The 22,943-nt window shown below is 43.4% G+C and overlaps 2 protein-coding genes across 2 annotated transcripts in view; one reads left to right on the top strand and one right to left on the bottom strand.

Annotated features, from left to right (window-relative positions):
- The window catches only part of tnfrsfa (tumor necrosis factor receptor superfamily, member a), a 44,967-nt gene extending 30,410 nt beyond the window's left edge, over window positions 1-14,557 (top strand). The window contains exons 2-10 of the mRNA XM_017717165.2: window positions 2,385-2,529; window positions 4,512-4,640; window positions 6,770-6,881; window positions 7,951-8,093; window positions 8,492-8,581; window positions 9,826-9,866; window positions 10,005-10,316; window positions 11,501-11,537; window positions 11,794-14,557. Of these exons, the coding sequence (XP_017572654.1) occupies window positions 2,385-2,529; window positions 4,512-4,640; window positions 6,770-6,881; window positions 7,951-8,093; window positions 8,492-8,581; window positions 9,826-9,866; window positions 10,005-10,316; window positions 11,501-11,537; window positions 11,794-12,083 (1,299 nt within the window). The 3' untranslated portion in view covers window positions 12,084-14,557. The remainder of the gene's footprint in view (window positions 1-2,384; window positions 2,530-4,511; window positions 4,641-6,769; window positions 6,882-7,950; window positions 8,094-8,491; window positions 8,582-9,825; window positions 9,867-10,004; window positions 10,317-11,500; window positions 11,538-11,793) is intronic.
- Window positions 14,558-20,747: 6,190 nt separating this feature from the next.
- LOC108439007 (pyroglutamylated RF-amide peptide receptor) overlaps window positions 20,748-22,943 on the bottom strand; it is a 38,089-nt gene continuing 35,893 nt past the window's right edge. The window contains exon 7 of the mRNA XM_017717173.2: window positions 20,748-22,023. Coding sequence (XP_017572662.1) covers window positions 21,533-22,023 — 491 coding nt within the window. The 3' untranslated portion in view covers window positions 20,748-21,532. The remainder of the gene's footprint in view (window positions 22,024-22,943) is intronic.

Raw genomic sequence — 22,943 nt, forward strand, 5'->3', positions numbered from 1 at the left:
AGAATCCAAAAGTCATCCAGAACTTTTTTTGCAAATGCTAATGATGTGTGATTATGACTATTATGTATTATGTGCGAATAGACAAGGGGAAATTGGTAGTTTTTGGGTTGGATGAGTAACATAACAGAGGCTGCCTCTTCAGATGAGCCAACACTACAGCCAACATTGCACCAACATGCTTATTTGTCAAAGAAGTATATTATTGACTCTTCCTGGACCAAACATTAGCTAGCCTATTTAGCCTTTTTAGCTACGTCCTTCATAGCTGGTAACACCCTCATGTCGAGGCCCTTGAGTGTCGAGTGACCATCTGTTAAATCAGGGTGTCGGTGGATTGTTGGCCAGTATATTTGATGTTTTCTCATATTTCTTGTGCTGAAACACTCAAACCCTTTGCAGGAATAAAGGCCTCCTTGCGTGATGAAACTCAAGATTGATGTAGAATGTACTGTAGGCGGTTCCATATAGAACCATCAGCACCAAAAGGGGTTCTTGTATCATTGCAATGTCAAGCCAATGGAAGAACCCTTTTGGTGTTATATAGAACACTTTTCAGAGGTTTCTATATAGAACCATCTACAGCATGTTATCAATCTAAAGAACCCTTTCATCATGCACAGGGTCATACGAGTCTTCTTGGCTCTATATAGGGTCATTTTCCTTACTAAAGAACCCTTGAAGAACCCTCTTTTATTTATATCAGCTCTTTATTTGAGGTCGTTTATGGTCCGTGTGATATAACGATATTCATAGCGACGGGGATAAATTGACAGACGGCTGCTGCTCGTTTCAGCAAAGTATTTTTGTCCATGTTTGTCCAGACGGTTTGGGACAGGAGCGCAACTGAGGCATGCAGTTAGCACCATGCTAATTGCTGGAGTATGAGCTACATTAACAGGCTTCAGGCGCCAGACATGGCTCAGCCGTCTGATTAAATGTGGTGTAATGGGAGAAAACTGTGAACTAGAATTTTCACCAAAACTCTTTTCTCCAAGAAGCACGAAGCCGTCACCGGGTGGGGTCTGAGGGGCCGGGTTGCTGGTGTCGGACAGTCTCTCGTCTTTCTTCATTAAAAGTGGAGTCAGTAGGCCCATGTGAAGCGTTTCTGAGCGTCTTTGAACTCCTCAGAAATGCCCCAGATACCGTTGCCAAGGACCCCACTCCATATCAGCGGAGTATGCATGCATGTGCATGTGTGCGCGGGGGCGTGTGACCATGGTAACCCCCCCCGCGCGCCCCGTGCGAGTCTCCGTTCTGTTTTGCCCGGCTACAGGAGAGTCTCTGCTAATTTGCTTTGCTCTGCAGCTGCTCTCATCAGATGGTTCGAATTAAAGGGCAGATTGCTCACACAAGGTCCACTAAGAGAAAAGCTGACCGCTCCTCTGCTCTCCCTGTGTGCCTCCGCACGTCTGAAAAACAGACAAAGAACTTTGTGTGTGTGAGCGAGGGAGGGAGAAGAGAGGCGGATGAGTAGAGCTGTGGCGATACTGCAGTTCTCACAGTTTTGCCTTTGATATGTGTCCACTTGTCTATTAGTCTGCCTGAGATACCTTTCAGTTCATCAGTCTTTCAGCCCCACTTGCTGTCTGTCTGTCTGTGTCTGTCTGTCTGTGTCTGTCTGTCTGTGTCTGTCTGTCTGTGTCTGTCTGTCTGTGTCTGTCTGTTTGTCTGTCTGTCTGTCTGTCTATTTGGTAATCACAAGATTCACTACAAAGGAAATTGTTGGTGATATTTAACCACATTTGATGTTCAGTAAACGCTGTTTGTGGCTAAACTGTACAATACTGAACCAGCTAAATGTCACCCAACGCTATCTTGTCTGTTTCATGCCTGTAGTTTAATCAGTGTGGATGCAGTACTCATTTAACACCTACAGGTGGCAGTAGCAAGAAAACTTTTACAGTGCTGTGTATGTAACGGCTTATTGGCTGATATATGGGTTTTAAATGGATGACATAAATTGGTATGTATAGATTTCACGCATATACTTCTGTAAAACATGCCAGCAATAACAACAGTAATAGTTCTAATAAACACCATCAGTAAGTTACTTTTGATACCATTCATTTTAGCAGTTCACCTCCGCTAGAGAGGAAGGAGAGAGGCGAAGACTCTGACTCTGTGCCTCGTTGTGTCGGCATGTCCAGACAGTTTCTCTCGTCCTGATTTAAACTGTTTTATTGAGCTTGTGAAAGTACCTGAACACCCAGCGTCTTGGCCTGCAGACCGACTCTCTCAGTCCTCCAGCTTTTTATTTCCTTATTATTTTTACCATTTGGTTTAGTTCGGTTTTATGGCCTGAGAAAATAAGTTTACTGACTTAAACTTAAATCTGTCTCTCTCTCTCTCTCTCTCTGTCTCTCTCTCTCTCGCTCGCTCTCCAGGTGCTTCTCATCATGCTGCTGTTGATTGTGGTGAGCAGGGAAGCGTCCGGAGAACCCTTGCAGAATCGGACAGCCCGGCAGCAAGCGTGCCTGGAGAACCATGAGTACCCACACATGGGCTTCTGCTGCAAGAACTGCGAGGCTGGTGAGTGTCGGAGAAAATACAGACATGGGCAGATCAGACCACAGCCCGATTTCAGCAGAACATCTCAGATTTCTAGTTTCAGATTTCAGTTTTAATTTTAATTACATTTTTAAATTGCCCCCCCCTGCTGCACCATTTAAGGTGGAACAGGTAATTTAGCTCGAATCAGCAAACTACTAGCAATTTATTTACGCTTGTTATGAAGAAAAGGACCAGAAAACATTGAAGTGACATTAAACTAAGATAATATGATGATGATTATCATATTTTTTAACAGAGAAAACGACTGAGGTTTTATTAGTATCTAGTTATTGGTTGCGCCCAGGAGCCCAGTAAGAGTCCCCTTTTGTTTAAATCTGACAAAATATTACTATCTTTCTACTATATTTACTATATTAGTAAAAATACTTACTATCATGGTCAGAAGAACAACAAACGTATGAAACGTGTCAACACTGAATGCCCAAATCTGCGGAGAATTCTAGCGACAGTATTCTGCTGTTTACTGTTGCTTTGCCAGTTGACAAAGCACTGTTTAAAGTGTCCATATCATAGAAAAACTATTTTGTTCTCACTATTTCTGAAAGAAGAGTTCAGTATGTTTTGTAGAACGTGTTAACATTTCAAACCCATTCCCTCCTTTGGAAACGAAGCTTTAAAAATAGGCTTTAAATTCAGTTTTTGCAATGTTTTATGAAAAACCCCTCATTTACATATATCCACCTCAGCCTATGGTAGTTTAGCCCCGCCCACGCACCCTGAAGTTATTGAGTTTTGGAACGAGGCACGACACGAGGTAGCCAATCAGAACAGAGCTCATTTGCATAGCAGTCTTAAAGGAGCAGTAACAAAGAAAAAGGTAGCATCGGCCACAGTCTTCATACCAGTTGGGCTCTGATAATTGAAGTATAACATAATAACTTCACAGTTCGATATCTTTAACGAGAAACGTCTGACCAGTTACAGGCCGCTGCGGTCTGAAGCCTGGCCACAGCACACTCCAACAAACCTCACTGCCAGACTGTAAAACTGCATGCCTGGCACCAGCCAACCTTTCAAGACCGATTTGTTGCAAAGCTGCCATTAATACCAGCCATTCTAGTGACGATCTTTGTGCTACGACTCCTAAAACTTGCCCCAGGGACTGATTTGGCTCCTGCATTTGATTTAGAGGCTGAAACTCGTCTCTCTCATCCACTGTTGTTAAGGATCTACTATCATCAAGAAGCTACAGTCCATTAAAACCCGTTGTACACAACCCAGAAATGACCTTCCAAATGAATAAATTCCACTGTAGCGGTTTTTTAAAGAGTGATTGCGCACGTCTTTATCAGCACTCCCAAAGTAAACACTGCACATGGTTTTAATGCTGATAGGATGAGGAGACACTGAAGCAGCCATTTTTCCCCCATCATGGGGAGGTGGTGTTATTTTGGACATGAATAGGGAGGCAGAATGAAATGAGACAAAGCAGCAGTAACTGGATACCAGCGTTTGGTGTTTTTGGAGCACAGAGGGTCCCATTAAGCCACAGCTCATTGTTCAGGAGTGCAGAAAGAAATGTCATTAACAGAACAAATGTGGCCCCATTTACTCCAGCGCTTAAGGAGCGTTCTATAACGTCTATAACTGCAGTGTTTGTTGCATTTAATGCATCGCTACTACACCCCCCGAATGTAATGTTGACAGCTCTTAATCCAGTGCTGCAGCCGTGAGGCTGATGCAGCTCGCTGCCTGCCCGAATCACCACACACTCCCCTCAAACTGTGTCTCTCTAGTAGACTTGGTTATGTGGTTTCTGACACCGGATGATCTTCTTCTGTTATCTAACGCACATAAGCTTAGCTAAAACCAGTCGCCATCCAGACACCTACGTTTTCTGCACAAATTACTCAGCAGCTACTGTGTAACATGCAGGTTCTGTAGTTGCGAGAGTTTAAACCCATCGAGCTTAAGAGGTAATCAGCATATCCCTTTAACAGGCACCTACGTGAAGGAGAAGTGCAGCGCAGATCAGCAGAAAGGCGTATGCGCTTTGTGTGAGCCGGGAACCTACGCTGAACATCCAACCGGCATGGAGCAGTGCCTTCAGTGCAGCCAGTGCCACATGGGTAATGTAGTTTTTTTTTTGTTTTTTTTTTTTAAACTTATCTTACAGTTCATATACTGTATAATAATGAGGCTAAGGATGGTGACGCAGGGGTAGCGTAGGTTCTCAGTAGTCTCCCAAAACCTCACATACAAGCCAAATGATGAAGGTTGTGCCACATGGGTCGCAGAATTTGGTATTTGTTTACTTTCTAAGGTGGTACCGCATGGGTAATGCAGTTTTTTTTTCCAGCAGACACCTAAAACTGTAAATCAAAGGGTGCGGGTGATGCCAGATGGGTAACAGTTTTGTCAGTGGTCTTCCAAAACACATAATTCAAGGTTACAGGCGGTGCTACATGGGAAATGTAGTTCAACAGACACACAAAACCTCAAATTAAAGGCTCTAGGTAATGTCACGTGGGTAACATACTGTTTCAGTGTTCTTTCAGAATATCATATGTAATGAGAAGAAAGGTGGTGATACATGGGTAATGTATGTTTCATTGGTGTACCTTGTAGTCACGTCACATGGGTAATGTAGTTCTTCAGCGATCTTCATATATATAACGATAACACATGGTGCTGACATGAAAGTCATACGTAGTGATGGATTGAGGCTGCTACTAAGAGTATATCCATTCTTTTGTTGTGGTTTGGAATCGCTAAATGGACAAACAGGAATGTTGGTGTAAGAGTTTAGTTTTCCAGCACCAAACTGAACCCCCCCCACCACCCCCCCCCCCCCCCCCCCAGTGGAATGTCTTAAAAGTCTATACAGCATAAAATGACTGTCACTCGGCCTGCTCTGAAAGCGATGATGTAACCCTCTGCGGAGCCAGCTGTTGAGTTAGTGGTCCGTATTTGAATGACTGAAGTGTTTCTGGTCACAGGGCTTGTTTTCTTATTTAACGTAGCAAGAGCTAATTTAAGTAAAGACATGGTCATTTAACTCTGTAACATAATAATTCCTATTATGTCCAGCATTCCACTCTCTCTCACTCTCGAGCCCGGCCTGACTGTTATGAAGCGGAGGCCATCCGTCCAGGCCGTGTTTATTATGAGAGCGCTCTGTGTTCGTAGGCTGAATGCGAATCTCCCTGCTTTTCCCTCCGTATTGCGTGTTCGGGGCCCGACTCTGCTGTAAACAGCGCACGCTCTTATAAACACGCCACTGCCCATCAGCTTAGACAAGCGCTTCTCCCACAGGAGCGTCATAGGATTCCCATGGACGCTGGAGCGAAAGGACAGGGAAGAGATGCTGAATAGGCCTGCGTTTAGAGTTTCCTCTGGTGGAGGCCTCGCTCATGGGAATCTGATCTGCTAGGGTTACACGGTCAGGGTGTGGCCATCTCCTGTGCTCTTTTTGTGGCCTTTTGTATGCGTGTATATGAGTGGATGAGAAAGTTGCAGGGTGTGTTGCGCAGGATTATTTTCTCGTTTGTGTTTCAGACCTCTTTCTGAAAGTTGTTGCTGGTTCATCAAGGTGTGCGGATCAGGACTTTGTCGGGAATTAATATCGCCATCTCATTATGTTGGACAGCCAGGAAAATCAGAGCTAAATAGTAATTTACCTGGGAGGAAGCTGTTAATTTGCTCAGGAAAACACTAGTATTAGAATAAGTACCCTATATGTAAAGTCACTGCCTTGCAGCGTTTTCAATACTCAGATCTAAAGAGTTTGTAAATTTAGGACAATCAGAATTAAGATTCATTACTGAAACCATTTCCATATATTCCGATTTTTTTGGTGAGTTGTTTTAACTGATGGGTGTTACTGATGGGCTTACCGTGATTAAATTACCATTGCCATCCAGCTACCATTTAGTTTGCGCCTGCGATTGATGTAGAACTGGCAATCTTCGGGGTCCAAGCACGGTAGCATTATGGAGCCAGTAGAAGCAAAGTTTTTAGAACATCTTCTTATTTTTACAGTATTCATTCATTTGCATATATTCTAAAGATATTGTGAATTTACAACCATAAAAACCCGCTCCCAAGATAAATGGTTTTAAACTGTGTTTTTAGGTGCCTAAGCCTGTAGATATGATTTAGCTTCAAAGTTGAGGCCTGACTTCTTCTCTCTCGATCCCATGCCCCCTCTTCGCCCGCCCCCCCCAACCCCCACCCCCTTTTCCTCTCCCTCCCACAGACCAGATAAGGACGCAGCCATGTACGAGCAACAGGAACACTCAGTGCGAGTGCAAGGCTGGTTTCTTCTGCCTGCCAGACGAGCCCTGCGAAGTGTGCAAGAAATGCACCAGGTGAGCTCCAGAATTCCTGAGTTCTAGGCTGCAAGGCCCAAAATGATGTCGTAACAAAAACATCTGCGTGAGTGAGGAATACAGACCTATTAGGATGGGGATTGAGTAGTAGTTGATTATCCAGGACAGGTTTCGTGTCTTAAGTTTGCTTATTTAGTTCTGGACTGGAGGCTAATGTGACTAACAAGTTACATACTTACATCCTACCAGTGAGCTTGGTGCTGACTGCCTGCCTCAACCGCTGCTCATCTGCCTCAAACAGTATTGTTAAATGTCAAATAGACTTGCTTATGTAGTTTCTGACTGTCTGACATACTGTAATCTACAGAACAAGAAAAGTACCATTGCATAGGTAAAAGTAGCAGCAGCCTTCTTGAAGCCTTAATTTTTCCTGTACTTTTGTGCATGTTTGTAGATAACAGTATCAGAATCCACCCTATTATGTGGCGTTCTAAAGTAGTTGTAGGGGTTTATGCAAAGGTTGGAGATCCCTGTGGTCAAATAAGTGCACATCCTCTACAGAGAACACATTGCATTTAACAAATTGGAGGGGAAAAAATAAAATCAGAATAGAAATTGTGCACTGACATTTGCAGAAATACAGGATATTTGCTTATTTGCTGTAAAGGAACCTCTAGAAAATGTTATCTGACTGTGTTTGACCAAACTTTTGCATAAGTCTTGGTTTATGTCTGGTATGTAGCGCACGAGTGAGCTAGTAGAAACATTAATGCCCACTATATTAAGCCCATTTTATTTGGCTCCTTAAGGTCAACCCATATCTGCTAGTTCAGAGGAACCCATGAACCGTTTAAATATCCATAAATCTTTTTTCCTCAATGGAGAGATGTGATACGTTTGTCCTGTTGTTTGGCCTCAAAACCATTCAGTCCTTCTAAGTATGACTCTGATCCATTAGGTTCTCCATCTAATCTCTCCCTCTAACCCAAGAGAGCAGCTATGGAACATCTCCATTGTCTGTCCCAACAAAAAGGCTGCGCTGCTTTTGTAACTCCTTTCTGTTTTTAAAGGCCTCACTATTGTCTGCTTTTTGGCTCTTGCTCTGCAGGTGTAAGCCGGACGAAATCGAGGAGCATAAGTGCACACCCACCTCCAACACCAAGTGCAGGAAACGCCCTCCTTCACCCCATGACCCCACCATCAGACCCACACTGCCACCCGAACCTTCAAAGAGTTATGCGGTTACAATAGGTATAGTCAAACGCTTCTACAGATCTTCATACGGTACAAAGACACTCGTGTACAGTCACACACATTGAATCTGCACTTAAATCTGATGTGTTATAAGTGTAAACAGATGCATATCACTGCTGTTGGAACAAAACCTCGTATCTCCAAAACGGTAACTTTACAGAAGGAGAACTTTACTCTTGATGTCAGTCAATGGAACCAAACGTCTTTCCAAGTCATTTTGGGTTGTTTCTTTTGGTCCATTCATCATGAAATTTCCACACAATGTAACGAGCAACAGGCATTATCCCAGTTTTGTCACACACTGAAAAACAACAAAAATGGGGAGGTTTTGTTCTGGCAGTAACAAATTATATGTGGTTATGGATGTAAACGTGTTTTATTTCTGTTTTTGGCAGTGCTTGTATTAGTCTTCATCTTCATTATTGGTGCTGTGGTGGGGGCTGGTGTCTGGATTTGGAAGAAGAAGTTTTCATGTAGAAGACAAGGTACATTAAACTGCTCTTAACATATGTATATACACTCACCGGCCACTTTACATTTACATTTATGGCATTTGGCAGACGCTCTTATCCAGAACGACTTACAATTTGGTCCTTTTATACAGGGAGGCGAAGGTGGTGTTGGGAGTCTTGCCCAAAGACTCTTATTGGTATAGTGTAGGGGGGCTTACCCAGGTGGGGATTGAACCCCAGTCTATGGCATAGAAGGCAGAGGTGTTACCCACTACACTAACCAACCACACCACACTTTATTAGGTACACCTTGCTAGTAAAAGGCTGGACTCTCTTTTGCCATCAGAACTGTCTTAATTCTTTGTGGCAGACTTTCAACAAGGTGTTGGAAACGTTCCTCAGAGATTTTGGTTATTTGAGTTCCTGTTGTCTTTCTATCATCTGGAACCAGTCTGCCCATTCTCCTCTGACCTCTCACATCAACAAGTCATTTTCGTCCACACAACTGACCGCTCACTGGATATTTCCTCTTTTTTGGACCGTTCTCTGTAAACCCTAGAGATGGTTGTGTGTGAAAATCCCAGTAGATCAGCAGTTTCTGAAATACTCAGACCAGCCCGTCTGGCACCAACAACCACGCCACGTTCAAAGCCCCTTAAATCCCCTTTCTTCCCCGTTCTGATGCTCGGCCTGCACTTGTCTTGACCACCTCTACATGCCTAAATGCACTGAGTTGCAGCCGTGTGATTGGCTGATTAGCTATTTGTGTTGACAAGCAATTGAACCTAATAAAGTGGCGTGTGTGTGTGTCTATGTATGTATGTATGTATGTATGTATATATATATATTTATAAATTGTATAATATGTATGTGTATGTAGAAGCATACATCAAACAGAGAAAACTTATCTAGCTGGTTATGTTATGCATTTTGCCAGACTGCACTCCACTTATGTATATATAGGTCTTTTAATATTTGATGCAAATAAATACCACAAAATTATTATTTGTCATATACACAGTTACTGGTTTGGTTTATGTCTTTACATTGTAATGTTTTGCATAAAAATAAATCAATGCATTACCATCACAGCCCACCAGGGCTGCATCTCATAAACGATTGAAAACCATCCTCAGTCTCATAACACAGCCTACACATTAGTTTCATAGCAGATACTAAAATAATAGTAATAAATGTTGATTTTAGCGGTTAATCCCAGTGTAACTGTGATATTTATGATAATTAGATATTTATTAACATTATTTTCTCTTTTTCAGCGAGCCCAGTTGCTCCGAATGATGAGGTCAAGATCCCGATAGTAAGTCACGAGGCTCATCCTTCATGACACCAAAGTAGCGTAGATAGCTGAACATGTTAGAATGGACACTGAATTGCTGAAACAAATACTGAGCTTTTATGGTAAACCATGATTGACTTCGCCGTTCTTGTTGCTCAGGACGGAGTGTGCGTCCCCTCTGCGGAGGAGAAGGAGAACTGCCGCAACGCGGATTTGGAGGAGGCGGAGGAGCCCCGTCCAGAGTCCCGCCCCCTGCTGCAGGAAACTCAGGGACTGAGCACTAAAAGCATGCCAGTGGAGGATGAGGACAGGGGACTGGGTGACAGCCTACCCAACACCACTAGCTCTTCCCAGACCAGCCTGTCTGCACTGCCCATCACAGCGCCCTCTATGGGCGAATCCCCACGCCATAGCCCCCGCACACAGAGGCCGACATTGAACGGGGAAAAAGAGCCAGAGACATGGGCAAGGGTTAGTATACCGTCCCGGCCCAGTATCTAAACTACAGCATGAGGCAAAAGTTTGGACACAGCTAACTATGAAATGAAGCGACGCATTATGCATTTATAGTCAGTCATTTATCCGACACTCTTATTCATAGTGAATTAAACGAATGTATAACCTAAGAGGCACAAACCTACCATAGCTTGCCCGAAGTGTTCATGTTTAGAAACAGAGGTTAGTGAGCAAAATTTTATGGTCACATAATAAACCCCAGTATGTACAGACATATGCAAAAGTTTGGGCACCCTATGCAAACGATGTTTTGTTGATTTTCGACATAATAATAAGGTGACATCACTTCGTAATATGATTTGTAATGTGACTTTTTCTGAAAATGTTCTTTTTAGAGAAAATTTTAGGAACTTTTAGATTTTTCTCTTTATTTGCTGAATTTAATGTAATAGGAGGGGGAACAAAAACTAAACATAAAATTTGCCATACAGTTTTTGGTGTGTGTGTGTGTGTGTGGGTCTGTGTGTGTGTTTTGTTTTCCCCCAACCCTACAATTCAGCAAATAAACTGTTCTCTGTAGAGGGTGTTTACATTGAACTTGTTAGTGTATTTATGAGTAAAAAAATACTATGACCAGGTCAGGACCAATTTTAGATTTAAAATAAAAAAATCTAAAATTAGATTTAATTTATTTATTGTATTCCATGTTTTAGAATAATAGGAAGACATTAAAACTATGAATAGCTCCTGGAATTACGCACTGAGCAAAAAACATGTTCAGGTGTGTTACAGTATAATCACAATGGACTGTATTGTAGCAAATTGTCATTATAAATGATTAAGAGTCGTAGCTGTGTCAGGTCTCGTCATGCAGATCTGTAGAATGTAGTCCACACCTCTGGACAGCATTCAGACATTCCTGAAGACCTTGATTATCTGGATCAGGCGTATTACATAAGGGTGGAGCTGAACCTCAAGACAATGCTTTTACAGAACCAGGGCTGGGCTTTAGACTAACGTGGGTAAAGATATGCAGTTCACTTGTTCAAACTTGATCACTAGTGAGGAACTCAAAAGATTCTCTGAGCCAGTAATAATTCAGAGGAGGCACTAATGATGAGTCATGGTAAAGTTAGCAAACCTCTTCAACACTGTGATCTTTTCAAGAGTAAAAAGCTAATCCTGTCCTCCTTTCACAGGACGACTGCCCTCCCAGGAAGCTCGTCCCGTTACATGGTAAGTAACATCTACAAATGCTGTCCACCAGTATCACTCATCCAGGTTATGCTAGAGAGCTTATAGCCAGCTGTTTTAGGAACCATATTTAATTTTATTTGATCAATTTTATAGATTTTTTTTTTGTCACGTGTAAAGAAAATTCTTCTCTTGCTGATTAAATTGTATATGTTTGTGTTCATTGTTATACATTGCTTTAATATGTATTATATTTAGTGTTGGATGAATTTGTCTCCCTGCTCTTGCTTTTCCCCAGACAACGCGACGTCTCTGAGCAAGAGCTTCGACTTGTTCGACTCGCTGGACATGCGCATGCACAACAAATTCTTCCGCAGCATCGGCCTGAATGACAACACCATCAAGCAGGCCGAGTCGCAGAACGCCGGAGACAAGGTCTACGAGCTGCTGCGCAACTGGATGCAGCGGGAGGGCCTCCGGGCCAACATCAATGACCTGCTGCAAGCCCTGCTAGAGCTGGACCAGCGTTACACTGCCGAGCAGATCGCCTCCAAGGCTGTGGATCGGGGTTACTACAAGTACGAGTGAAGATGTTCAGTCCAAACGGCATTCTTACGAACTCGTAAAAAGGGTAAAACCGCGACGAGAAGAAGAAAGTGGTATTAAGAGACTGGATTTGAAAAAGGGGAGTGGAACCAGACTCATTTTTAGCTTGGCTCCCTCCCTCCCCGGCCTGTTGGTCCGACGTGGACTGACGTTTCTAGCCAGACAGGCTTTAGCAACCACAAGTGGCTTTAAAAGCCAACACTGGACTTGGCAAAGACCAGCTCCGGATAACGGAACGGCTTATATGTAGCTCCCCCCTAAACCGGGCTGGCTTTGTCTCAAGCAATGCACTGGCCACAGGCTTTTTAAACTACAGGTTGGTCCGAAGCCTACGTAGAGACTTCAGTATGCCTTTGGTTATGCCAGACGTAGCTGTGTCAATGTGGGCCAGCGGCCTAAGCCTTATTACTTCGTTTTGACTACATATTGGAAGTTTTGTGCACATTATAGGTTGAAACTACAGGTAGTTGAAGCCCCAGATTACACTACATGCAAAACTGAGTCAGGTTTTCTCTTGGTAGTTGATTGTTGACTTACAAGAATAAAGAAAAAGTAAAAAATTTGCGAGAGCTGGCACAAGTCGCAGGACTATCTGCCATAAGCTTAAACAGCAAAGAAAGCGACTAGTCGAAACAGTGATGCACTCAGTTTCACTGTTAGAATAACTAACATACTGTATTTGCTAAGGAGATGTCGAGAGCTCTAGGGCAGGTGCTGCTGCTCCTCGTAGTTCAGCAGCGTCACGACAAACACTTTCTCGGCTGAAGCGAGCCTTTCCGGACAGCAGACGGTTCTGCCGTTTCATAAAAAGGTTTCATTTCCTCATCGAGTGAATTTTGTGTCTGCTTGGCTGAGCGACTGCGGCGGCGATGTTGCATTTACACCCCTCAGTCTTCTCCCAGCCGTGGGCTTCTTCCATTTCCTTATTTATATAAAGACGTGACATATTTATTGCCATAAATTACGTGATTTGCGTATAATTATTTATACTTCTTAACAATACTTTTTGTCAAGTCTGCGACGTGACCGAGAGGCGTGTGGGGCTTTTCGAGACATTGAAGCCTCATTCAACTTAAAGCGCTTTTTCTCTGGAGGCTCCACATTTCTTAGCAGACACCTCGGGGGTGCCCGTCGCTCACGATGGACGAGCTCCGTTCGTTTTCGCTCATCATGAGCTCAGAATGCATCCCGTTTATTAAACAAGCACATGCCAGCATTACTAGGCTCATCGTCTTAGGATGAGAAATGTCCAGCTTCCCCGCCACCTCCTGCTCTAAGACAGATCTCGGGAGGCCTCGCTATCTCCTGCTAACCGCCACGAGATGGATGCGCTGCCGTGCACTGGTACGTTCGTGTTCGTGTTTTTCTTCTGGGTTCTCGTGGAAAGATGAAGGAGAGCTTCGTTCATCCAAGTTTGTTCTCGGCCTCAGTTGTACATAGTCGGATAGTGAAGCCCTGTTAGAACAAAGATAGATTTATTGTATATTTATAGAAACACCTATTGAACAAAATGAAGTATAGTCAGCTGAACAAACTGAAGGAACAAACTGATTGACAGAATAATTTATAGAGTTATATTTTCATAGGTTAGGCTCCTGTTGGCTCATCTGGATAGCAATACAATATCAGTCAAAAGTTGATCATGGAAGGGTTTTTTTTTCTTTGTTTAGTATTAGTTTGACAAAATTTAACATATTTAGAATTACAGAATTGGCCTTTTTAGCGAATACAGCTATTTAGGCTCCAGCTATCAACACCTGACTGGCTTGAAGACATGCTTTCCACCAAGCGTGTTTATTTTAAATGAAATCCGACCGTTAGCTCAGAACATCGTGAGGATTGTGGTTGTCCAAACTTTTGACTGATGCTGTAAATGATGCTTTTTGACTCAGCTATAAGACTTTAGTGTTGTCGTTGTTATAGCTGTTATGAATTGATCCTCGTTTTTTCAGTTGCGAGGCAGATTGTGTCTCAGTTACAGGGTTTTTTTTTTTTTTTAACACATGGTTTTGGAACATGCCTAAAGAAACCAGACCAGCGTGAAAACGAAAGGGCTCTCGGCGCGACTCAAATACAGTGCAGGCACTGCCACCTAGTGACCAAGAGTGAAACGATAGGAGAAAAGATACCTGCATCAATTTCAAGGGACCTGTTTCTTTTGCTTTTTATTCAGTCCTCTCCTTTCTACTAAATCTCTTGCACGTTGTGCGTGGTTTTCTCCACACCAGAGCACCTGTGCTCTATAGAGAAGCTCACCGTGAAGTCTTTTCTCGTATTAATTACGTCCCGCACTTCTGCCTTCTCGTTTGTTTTTCTCTCTGCACTAGCTCGTCCGCCTTTAGCTCTGTCGAGAAATTAATGTTTCCCCCCCTTAGATTGTTTGCTTGATAATGGATTTATGTTTGCTGTTGCAAATGTATTTGTAGATTTGTTTTTTAAATAAAAGATTCATACTACGTTTGGTGTGGTTTCTAAATGTGACCAGTAAAAGTCCGGTGTGAGAGCGCTATATATTTGATGGTTTATTATTTAAAAGACGTGTTTGTCTTGTCATCTTCCTTCAAGATCATCCATCAAAGACTTTGGCCTGTTTATAAATTTCAGATTTTTGACTGCCATTCAAAACCATCTGTTTATTTCCAGTTTACATTCCAACATCGCTTGGTTTGAGCGATACAGCTAGCCCACATGGCCACTTTAGACTTTTAGAATTTTAGTGTCTTTCAACAATAGAACGGTTAAACTGTTCATTGCAATTATTTATACTGCAATTAGTCATCAGCTAAAAGTGGTAGCCTGGTGAACTGTACAGCAGCAGGTAGTACCTTCAGTGAGTAGAAGATGCAAGGTGGGTGTTTCTAATAAAGTGGTCAGTTAGTAGAAACACAAGGTGTTTCTAATAAATTGGCCAACAGTGTACAAATAGTATTCTGTGCTGTTAGGTCAACTGTTGCATGTGGACAGCAGGTTTCAGAGGCAACCCAAAAAAATAAAAACATTTACTGACCTTTTAAATTGTAAAGTTATACCATATATACACTCAGCAGCCACTTTATTAGGTACAACTGTTCAGTTGCTTAACACAAATAGCTAATCAGCCAATCACAACTCACTGCATTTAGGCATGTAGAGGTGGTCAAGACAACTTGCTGAAGTGCAGACCGAGCATCAGAACGGGGAAGAAAGGGGATTTAAGTGACTTTTTAAGTGATCTACTGGGATTTTCACGCACAACCATCTCTAGGGTTTACAGAGAACGGTCCGAAAAAGAGGAAATATCCAGTGAGCGGTCAGTTGTGTGGATGAAACTGCCTTGTTGATGTGAGAGGTCAGAGGAGAATGGGCAGACTGGTTCCAGATGATAGAAAGGCAACAGGAACTCAAATAACCAACCAGAATCTCTGAGGAACGTTTCCAACACCTTGTTGAGTATCAGCAGTTCAGGAAACAGTTGTGATGATGCAGTAAAGTTACATTCAGACCACTTGTCTCATTATTCTGCCTTTAATTTACCAAAAAATTGGTGTCTTGTCAAAAGTCCATAAATGTGGACACAGTTACTAAAATGGCTAGAATGTTCTCCTCCATTCTGTCGTTTTGTTCATCCGTTCTTATTAGGGAACCGTGTTAAGTCGCCTGTCAGTAACAGGACATTGGTGTGTGTTGGGTTATGCTGGGTCAGTGTGTTGTGACCTAATGTATGAGGTGGCATTCTAAGAAGTCATAATGATGACCTCATAATGCAGTTCTACAGCCTGAAGTAACAGCTCTCTCCAGGAACCACCCTCCTCGCAGAAGTGTGGGTGAGACTTCTCTCTCTCTTCCCTCACCCTCGTGGTCTGAGAGCAGCCAATATGGTGCGGAAGAGCGGGGCGTTCGACTTGAACCGCTGCACGGTGAGGCAGCTTGTCCAGCTTTCAGGGATTCCGCTGGATAATGCCCGCAAGCTGGTGCGCTTCCGTGAGAGACAGCGGCGCAAGGCCAGAAGGATGGAAGAGCAGCGGCAGGCAAGACTGCAGAGGACATGTTCTCTCAGGCAGGAGCTCCGAGAGGAAGCCCAGCCTAGGAGGAGGAGGAGGAGGAGGAGGCCCAGTCCCAAGGTAACGGTAGGAAGCCACTCACAAAGGCGGATACAGAACACAGGGGCTCCTGAAACAGGCAGTTCCAGTGCTGCTTCACAAGATGTTACAAACATAAATGGAGGGGTGGAAGAGCCTCAACTGAGCCAGAGAAACTCTGATGACGCTCCAAGAAAGCCGGAGAAAGGGCAGGAGAGCGTGCAATTCACTACAAGCAGTTTGAGGACCGTTGACCCTGTGTCCCATTCTATAATAGTCGAGATCAAATGTCCACAAGGAAAGATGCTTAGAGATGAAGGAACAAACATGATGAGCGACGACTGCCCGCCCAACGAGGACACTTTGTGTGTTCCCATCAAACAGAGTCCCTCAGTGAAGCAGCAGATTGAGCAACAGCTGCATCATGACCTGATTGTGAACAAACAGGCACCACAACAGGACAAAGGACTCGCCCCCGCCCCACTCCACATCGAAACACAAGCGTGGGATTCTCTTCAGGACCCTGCAAAGGCCACTTCAAGCCAGCGACTCCAACAGGAATCACAGGAACCTCTTCAGGACCCTCCTCACCAGTGTGTGACCAATCAGGCGACTCCAGGTTTGGGTCATCCTACGCAGGAGCCCTGTCTTGTTGACGGGTCATGCTGTAGGATATGCGGCAGACGAAGGAAAAACCACTCTCGCTCTCAGTCACACAGCACAGAGAGAGGAGCTCTTGAGAGGAACCAACATCTCCTTGAGATGCAGGCGGAAAATCGGAGGAAGGACAGCATGAGAGAGGGTATGCAGGAGAACACTCATGCATCTGGGACCCACTGCACTGTTAGCTAGGTTTTCAAAGAAGGTGATTCCTCCAAACGGCTTAATAAAGGCTTAACCTATCTGCAAATTAGTGTACGTTTTTTTTCTTTCTCTGCGAGGTGCAAAGTGAGGCGCTGCTACTCGGCTTTTTAGGGATGTTTGATCATAGTTCACTTTTTTTTTTGTTTGTTTTTTTTTGTTTTTACTCCGTCCACTGGCATCAGTTTCAGACTGATATTCCTCAATCCTATTTTAAGAAGAACTTTTTTTTTTTTTTTGCATCCCAAAGCAAGTTTGCATTAATTTCCATATTCCACAGGGCGGCACAGTGGGCAGAGCTGTTGCTTCACAGCAAGAAGGGCCAGGGTTTGCTTACTCAGCCGGGCGACCAGAGTCCTTTCTGCGTGGAGCATGTTCTGCCCGTGTCCGCATGGGTTTCCCACCACAGTCGAAAGACATACAGCCAGGCCAATTGGCTCCAGCACCCCCCGCGACCCTGAGGGAGAAGCGGCTTAGAAGATGTGTGCCTACTTAATAATAATATTTAAGATGTAATATAATCTTGGAGTTTAAGAGGCTAAGAAGCCTAGTCTCAGAAGTCTAGACTCTAGTGCAGCCTTCCCCACTCCTGGTCCTGGAGATCTACCACCTTGTAAAGTTTAGCTCCCACTCTAATCTAGCACCCCTGATCCAGGTAATGAAAGCCGTCAGAGGCACCTGAATGATAAAACCCAGGTGTGTTGGCTCTGAACTCTCAAGGGTGGTAGATCTCCAGGACCAGGATTGAGCACTTCTGCTCTAGTGTTCTACCGTTTACATCGTTGTTTAAATGTAATTTAGGTAATTATGTAATTAGACAGGCAACAGATTCCATTTAATTCTGCATCAACAGATTTGGATACAAAATTCTGATGGTATAGAAAGTAAAAACAAAACAGCAATAACTGTCCTTCGAATTTAAAACAATGTTTCTGTTGCAAGTTCAGAATCGTTTGAAATTAGCTGTATGGAAAAAGGTGTACATTTACAGATTGTAAATAGGGCAGAACTGCTGCCCCACTGTTTCAGTTCCCCTCAACCCCCTTCATCACTGGTCAGTTACTGACCAGAGGACCGCTAGTGCCCAGATATTATTTAGCTGGTGGCACTGACATGGTATTTGAATGGTGCCGTTTTGTTTTTTTCAGGTCCAGGAGAGCAGTCCACCACCCAAAAAATATCCATCCACTAGGCATTTAGTATGACCTTGCTGTCCATCTTTTATGAAATATCTTTCCTTAATCATACATTCTACCCTGTAACTGAGGGAAAAAAAACTAACAAGACATTTACTTTGTGCAGCATGTAAAACCCCAATTCCAAGGAAGTTGGGACGTTGTGTAAAACAAATAAAAACAGAATACGATGATTTGCAAATCCTTTTCAACCTATATTCAATTGAATACACTACAAAGATGAGATATTTAAAGTTCAAACAGATAAACTTTATTGTTTTTTTTGCGAAGATTCACTCATTTTGAATTTGGCGCCTGCAACACGTTCCAAAGAAGTTGGAACAGGGGCTACAAAACACTGGGAAAGTTGAGGAATGCTCAAAAAACACCTGTTTGGAACATTCCACAGGTGAACAGGTTAATTGGAAACAGGTGAGTGTCATGATTGGGTATAAAGGGAGCATCCCTGAAAGGCTCAGTCGTTCACAAGCAAGGACAGGGCGAGGTTCACCACCTTGTGAACAACTGCGTGAGCAAATAGTCCAACAGTTTAAGAACAACGTTTCTCATTTCATCATCCACAGTCCATAATGACATCAAAAGATTCAGAGAATCTGGAGAAATCTCTGCAAGTAAGCGGCAAGGCAGAAAACCAACATTGAATGCCCGTGACCTTCGATCCCTCAGGCGGTGCTGCATTAAAAACCCACATCATTCTGTAACGGATATTCCCACATGGGCTCAGGAACACTTCGGAAAACCACTGTCAGTGAACTCAGTTCGTCGCTCCATCTACAAGTGCAAGTTAAAACTGCCATGCAAAGCGAAAGCCAGATATCAACACCACCCAGAAACGCCGCCGGCTTCTCTGGGCCGAGCTCATCTGAGATGGACTGATGCAAAGTGGAAAAGTGTCCTGTGGTCTGACGAGTCCACATTTCAAATTGTTTTTGGAAATCATGGACGTCTTGTCCTCCAGACCAAAGAGGAAAAGGACTGTCCGGATTGTTATCAGTGCAAAGTTCAAAAGTCAGCATCTCTGATGGTGTGGGGGGTGTGTTAGTGCCCATGGCAGGGGTAACTTGCACATCTGTGAAGGCACCATTAATGCTGAAAGGTACATACAGGTTTTGGAGCAACATCTGCTGCCATCCAAGCAACGTCTTTTTCAGGGACGTCCTGCTTATTTCAGCAAGACAATGCCAAGCCACATTCTGCACGTGTTACAACAGCGTGGCTTTGTAGTAAAAGAGTGCAGGTACTAGACTGACCTGCCTGCAGTCCAGACCGTCTCCCATTGAAAATGTGTGGCACATTATGAAGCGCAAAATACGTCAACGGAGACCCCGGACTGTTGAGCAACTGAAGCTGTACATCAAGCAGAATGGGAAAGAATTCCACCTACAAAGCTTCAACAATTAGTGTCCTCAGTTCCCAAACACTTATTGAGTGTTGTTAAAAGGAAAGGTGATGTAACACAGTGGTAAACACGCCCCTGTCCCAACTTCTTTGGAACGTGTTGCAGGCATCAAATTCAAAATGAGTAGTTTTTTTTTTTTGCAAATATTCAAAGTTTTTTAAAGCATTTGCAAATCATCGTATTCTGTTTTTATTTGTTTCACACAACGTCCAAACTTCAATGGAATTGGGGTTGTAATTTAGAGACAACCAAAATTATGTTCCATTAGTGCTGATGTCTTTGTGACGCATGAGGCTCAAAATTACATCTCTCTAAATCATCTGATAATTTCTTGCAAGCTCCACAGAAAAGGATACTTTAATGTCCCCTTTTGCAGTGAATTCACACTGATTACAGAATTATTTTTTTTGCCATCAAAAGTACTCAAAACAGGTACTTACAGAATGAGGTAGAAACTATAACGCCTGTAACTATAAACTACTGAGTGGATTCTCACACATACATCTTCACTCCTTACCTTTTTTTCCTTGGACTCCAGTTGCATTTATGTTGGTAATGTTTGCTGAGCAAGTCAGTCCGGTTCAGTACATGGATCCACCCCTCATGGCCATGTGAGGGTGCTCAGCTGCTATATTTTGTACCTGCCTAAAATTCTTCAGAAATGAGTAGTGTCTTCTTTCCACTTGTCTTGAAATCAGGCCTGTGGGCTATGGCAAAATATTGTGATGGCCAAGATTGTGACTGATTTAAATGGCTTTTAAGTTCCAGGAATTAAGGTCCATTCCTGGTGTTGACCAGAGGAGCTCAGTTGCTCTTTTGAGGCTTGGTTCCTCTCAGAGTTTCTTCCACTTGCTTTTAGGGAGTTTTTCTTTGCCACTGTAGCCTTTGGCGAAGCGAATGAGGGCTCAGACCTGAATTTTTCAGTAAAGCTGCTTTGTGTCAACAAAAAAACTCTAAATAAATAAACTTTGACTTCAATGCTGGACACGGTGCGACAGACGGCCAGACTGTACACAACAGATTGATGTTAGTTTGCTTTTGACTGATCTAACTAATCTATCACTGTTCATCCAAGCTGCCTCCAAAATACAGTGTTTTGCTACAGTAAGGCTTCGGTGATGAAGTGGCAGCATTTGTGAAGGATATTTGATGCATTTTAAGCTCCAGAAACAAGGAGTTAAAAAGTGTTACATTGTATTTGAAACATGTAATTCGCTGTCAGCGCATAAACATCGCGTCCGTCTCAAACCTGGTACATTATATTAATGCATATGGCAGTAAATTCGCTGGTGGAAAAGATGCCTATGGTGGGGAATTCCACTGAAATTTGGACTGCTGATTAACTGCCACTCAAACATACAGGTAGGAATTGTTAATTTGGTCTCGTGGCCCTGGCTTATCCCTATCCTGCAGTTCAGTTCGGAAACACTCCATTCAACTTCAACTAACTGGTGAGTTGGGATCTGTTTGAACAGAAAAAACAAAATATTAATTCAAGGACCAGAATTGAGAACCACTGGACTAGGCACACAGTATGATATTGGCAAGTTTGATCTGGTTCTGTGCTGGGCTAAGAAGCTCCATGAACACTGTTCTGGGACGAGACAGAAGTAAAAAACCTGGATCAGAAATGTAGATGCAATCTCTGCCATGACCTGCTCAATACTGTGAATCCAAGACTCAAAAGCTCAAAGGCAGAGTGTGGGGTTCTTCTCAGGCTGCATCGCTAAATGGCTACATTATAAAAGACAGATTCTGTCAAAGAGGGCCATCAGCTCTCATTCAGACACTTTTAAAATTCTCTCCGTGTCTTTTTGCATTAGATCTTTGACCCTGGAGTTGTTGTCCTGTTCCACCTTAGTACTGGGAGCACTGGTGAGAGCCTCTCATAGCCATTGTTTTTGGGCTTGCCCCACTTTATCTACTGGGAATACCAGTCAGCAGCTGTTCTGAGTCAAAGGGGTTGTGCGTGTGTGGCGGGTCAGTAACGCTCAGGATCACAGTAGCTGAACACCTGTTGGGCCGGATGACACTGAACAGGTTCATGTGAGGAAAGGACTGGGATGTGGGCCTGTCTGGCTCTGGTGTGCCATTGGGTTCGGCCTCCCAGGCCACCTTGCTCCAGGGCCGCAGCCCAGACCGCCTCTCTGTACGCTCGGTGGTTGTCTTTGGTTCCAAAGAGGAGATGCCCACCCGGGACCGTCCTCTCCACAGGTAGACAGAGTCCAGGCTGCAGCAGCACCCGTCTCCGGGACTCCGCCCCCGGGTCAGGAGGGCAAGCATGTCCCTCTTGAAGTTGGTGTTGAGGGCGGCATAGACCAGGGGGTTGCATACAGAGTTACTGAAGCCCAAGATCTGCACCAAGCTGACCAGCAAAAACTCTGAGTTCAGGTCCAGATCCAACTTACCTGGAAGGTGGAAAATAAGAGTTGTAAGACAGTGGTGGAAATTCTTTGTGATGATCGTTAGTAAACAGGACCATTTAGATTCTGCCACAATATTATTTTATGAAATATGTTTGCGTTTGCCCCGCGACCCTGAGGGAGAAGCAGCTTAGACAATGTGTGTGTGTGTGTGTGTGTGTGTGTGTGTTTGCATTTGGCAGGGCAGTAAATTATCTTCATAAAAATATTTTAGCTATGGAGCCGATCCAAGCATATTTAAGTGGTTATATGAAGCACAGTCCCCAAAAACTCACTCCCACAACATTTTCTCACGTGAAGGAATTCAAATGTTTGTGAACAGCTACAACAAATTCAAGACCACAGAAAGTGCAACATGTCCAAAAGTTATTTTGGGTGCTTAAATTCATACGTACAGCCAACAATGATTTTGGATTGGCCAAAAAATCCAAAACAGACACACATTTTGTGAGCCGCTTATCTTCCTGGGTCGCAGAGGAAATTCAACACAATAAGTTATTTTGGATCGACATTAACAATATGTAATGTGTCTAACCAAAGCAACATATAAGCCATACTTGTTGCCACTGCAACCTTTAGCCTATATCCTTTTTCAGAATTAACAGCCGAAAAGGAATCCTTTGAAAAATATAGTAACTTCCATTAATTAAATAAAATGTAATTCTTAGATGCAAAGCACCTCATGGGCCTGATTTGTAACTCACTCACTTACATTCAGTAGGTTGAAGATTCTCCACATAGGGGTGCTATTACCACTCAAGTAGCTTTTAGTGCTTCATTAGTGGTGTCTCATCAACGATAAAGTGTCCCTTAATGATATCAGTGCAACAGTATTTTCATTTTTGCTACAATTGTACCTTTTCTGGCACCCGTGCTATCTGCTCTAAAAGTTTACATCAAACCTG

The sequence above is a fragment of the Pygocentrus nattereri genome, chromosome 16 (assembly GCF_015220715.1).
Source record: "Pygocentrus nattereri isolate fPygNat1 chromosome 16, fPygNat1.pri, whole genome shotgun sequence".
Classification (NCBI taxonomy): Eukaryota; Metazoa; Chordata; class Actinopteri; order Characiformes; family Serrasalmidae; genus Pygocentrus; species Pygocentrus nattereri.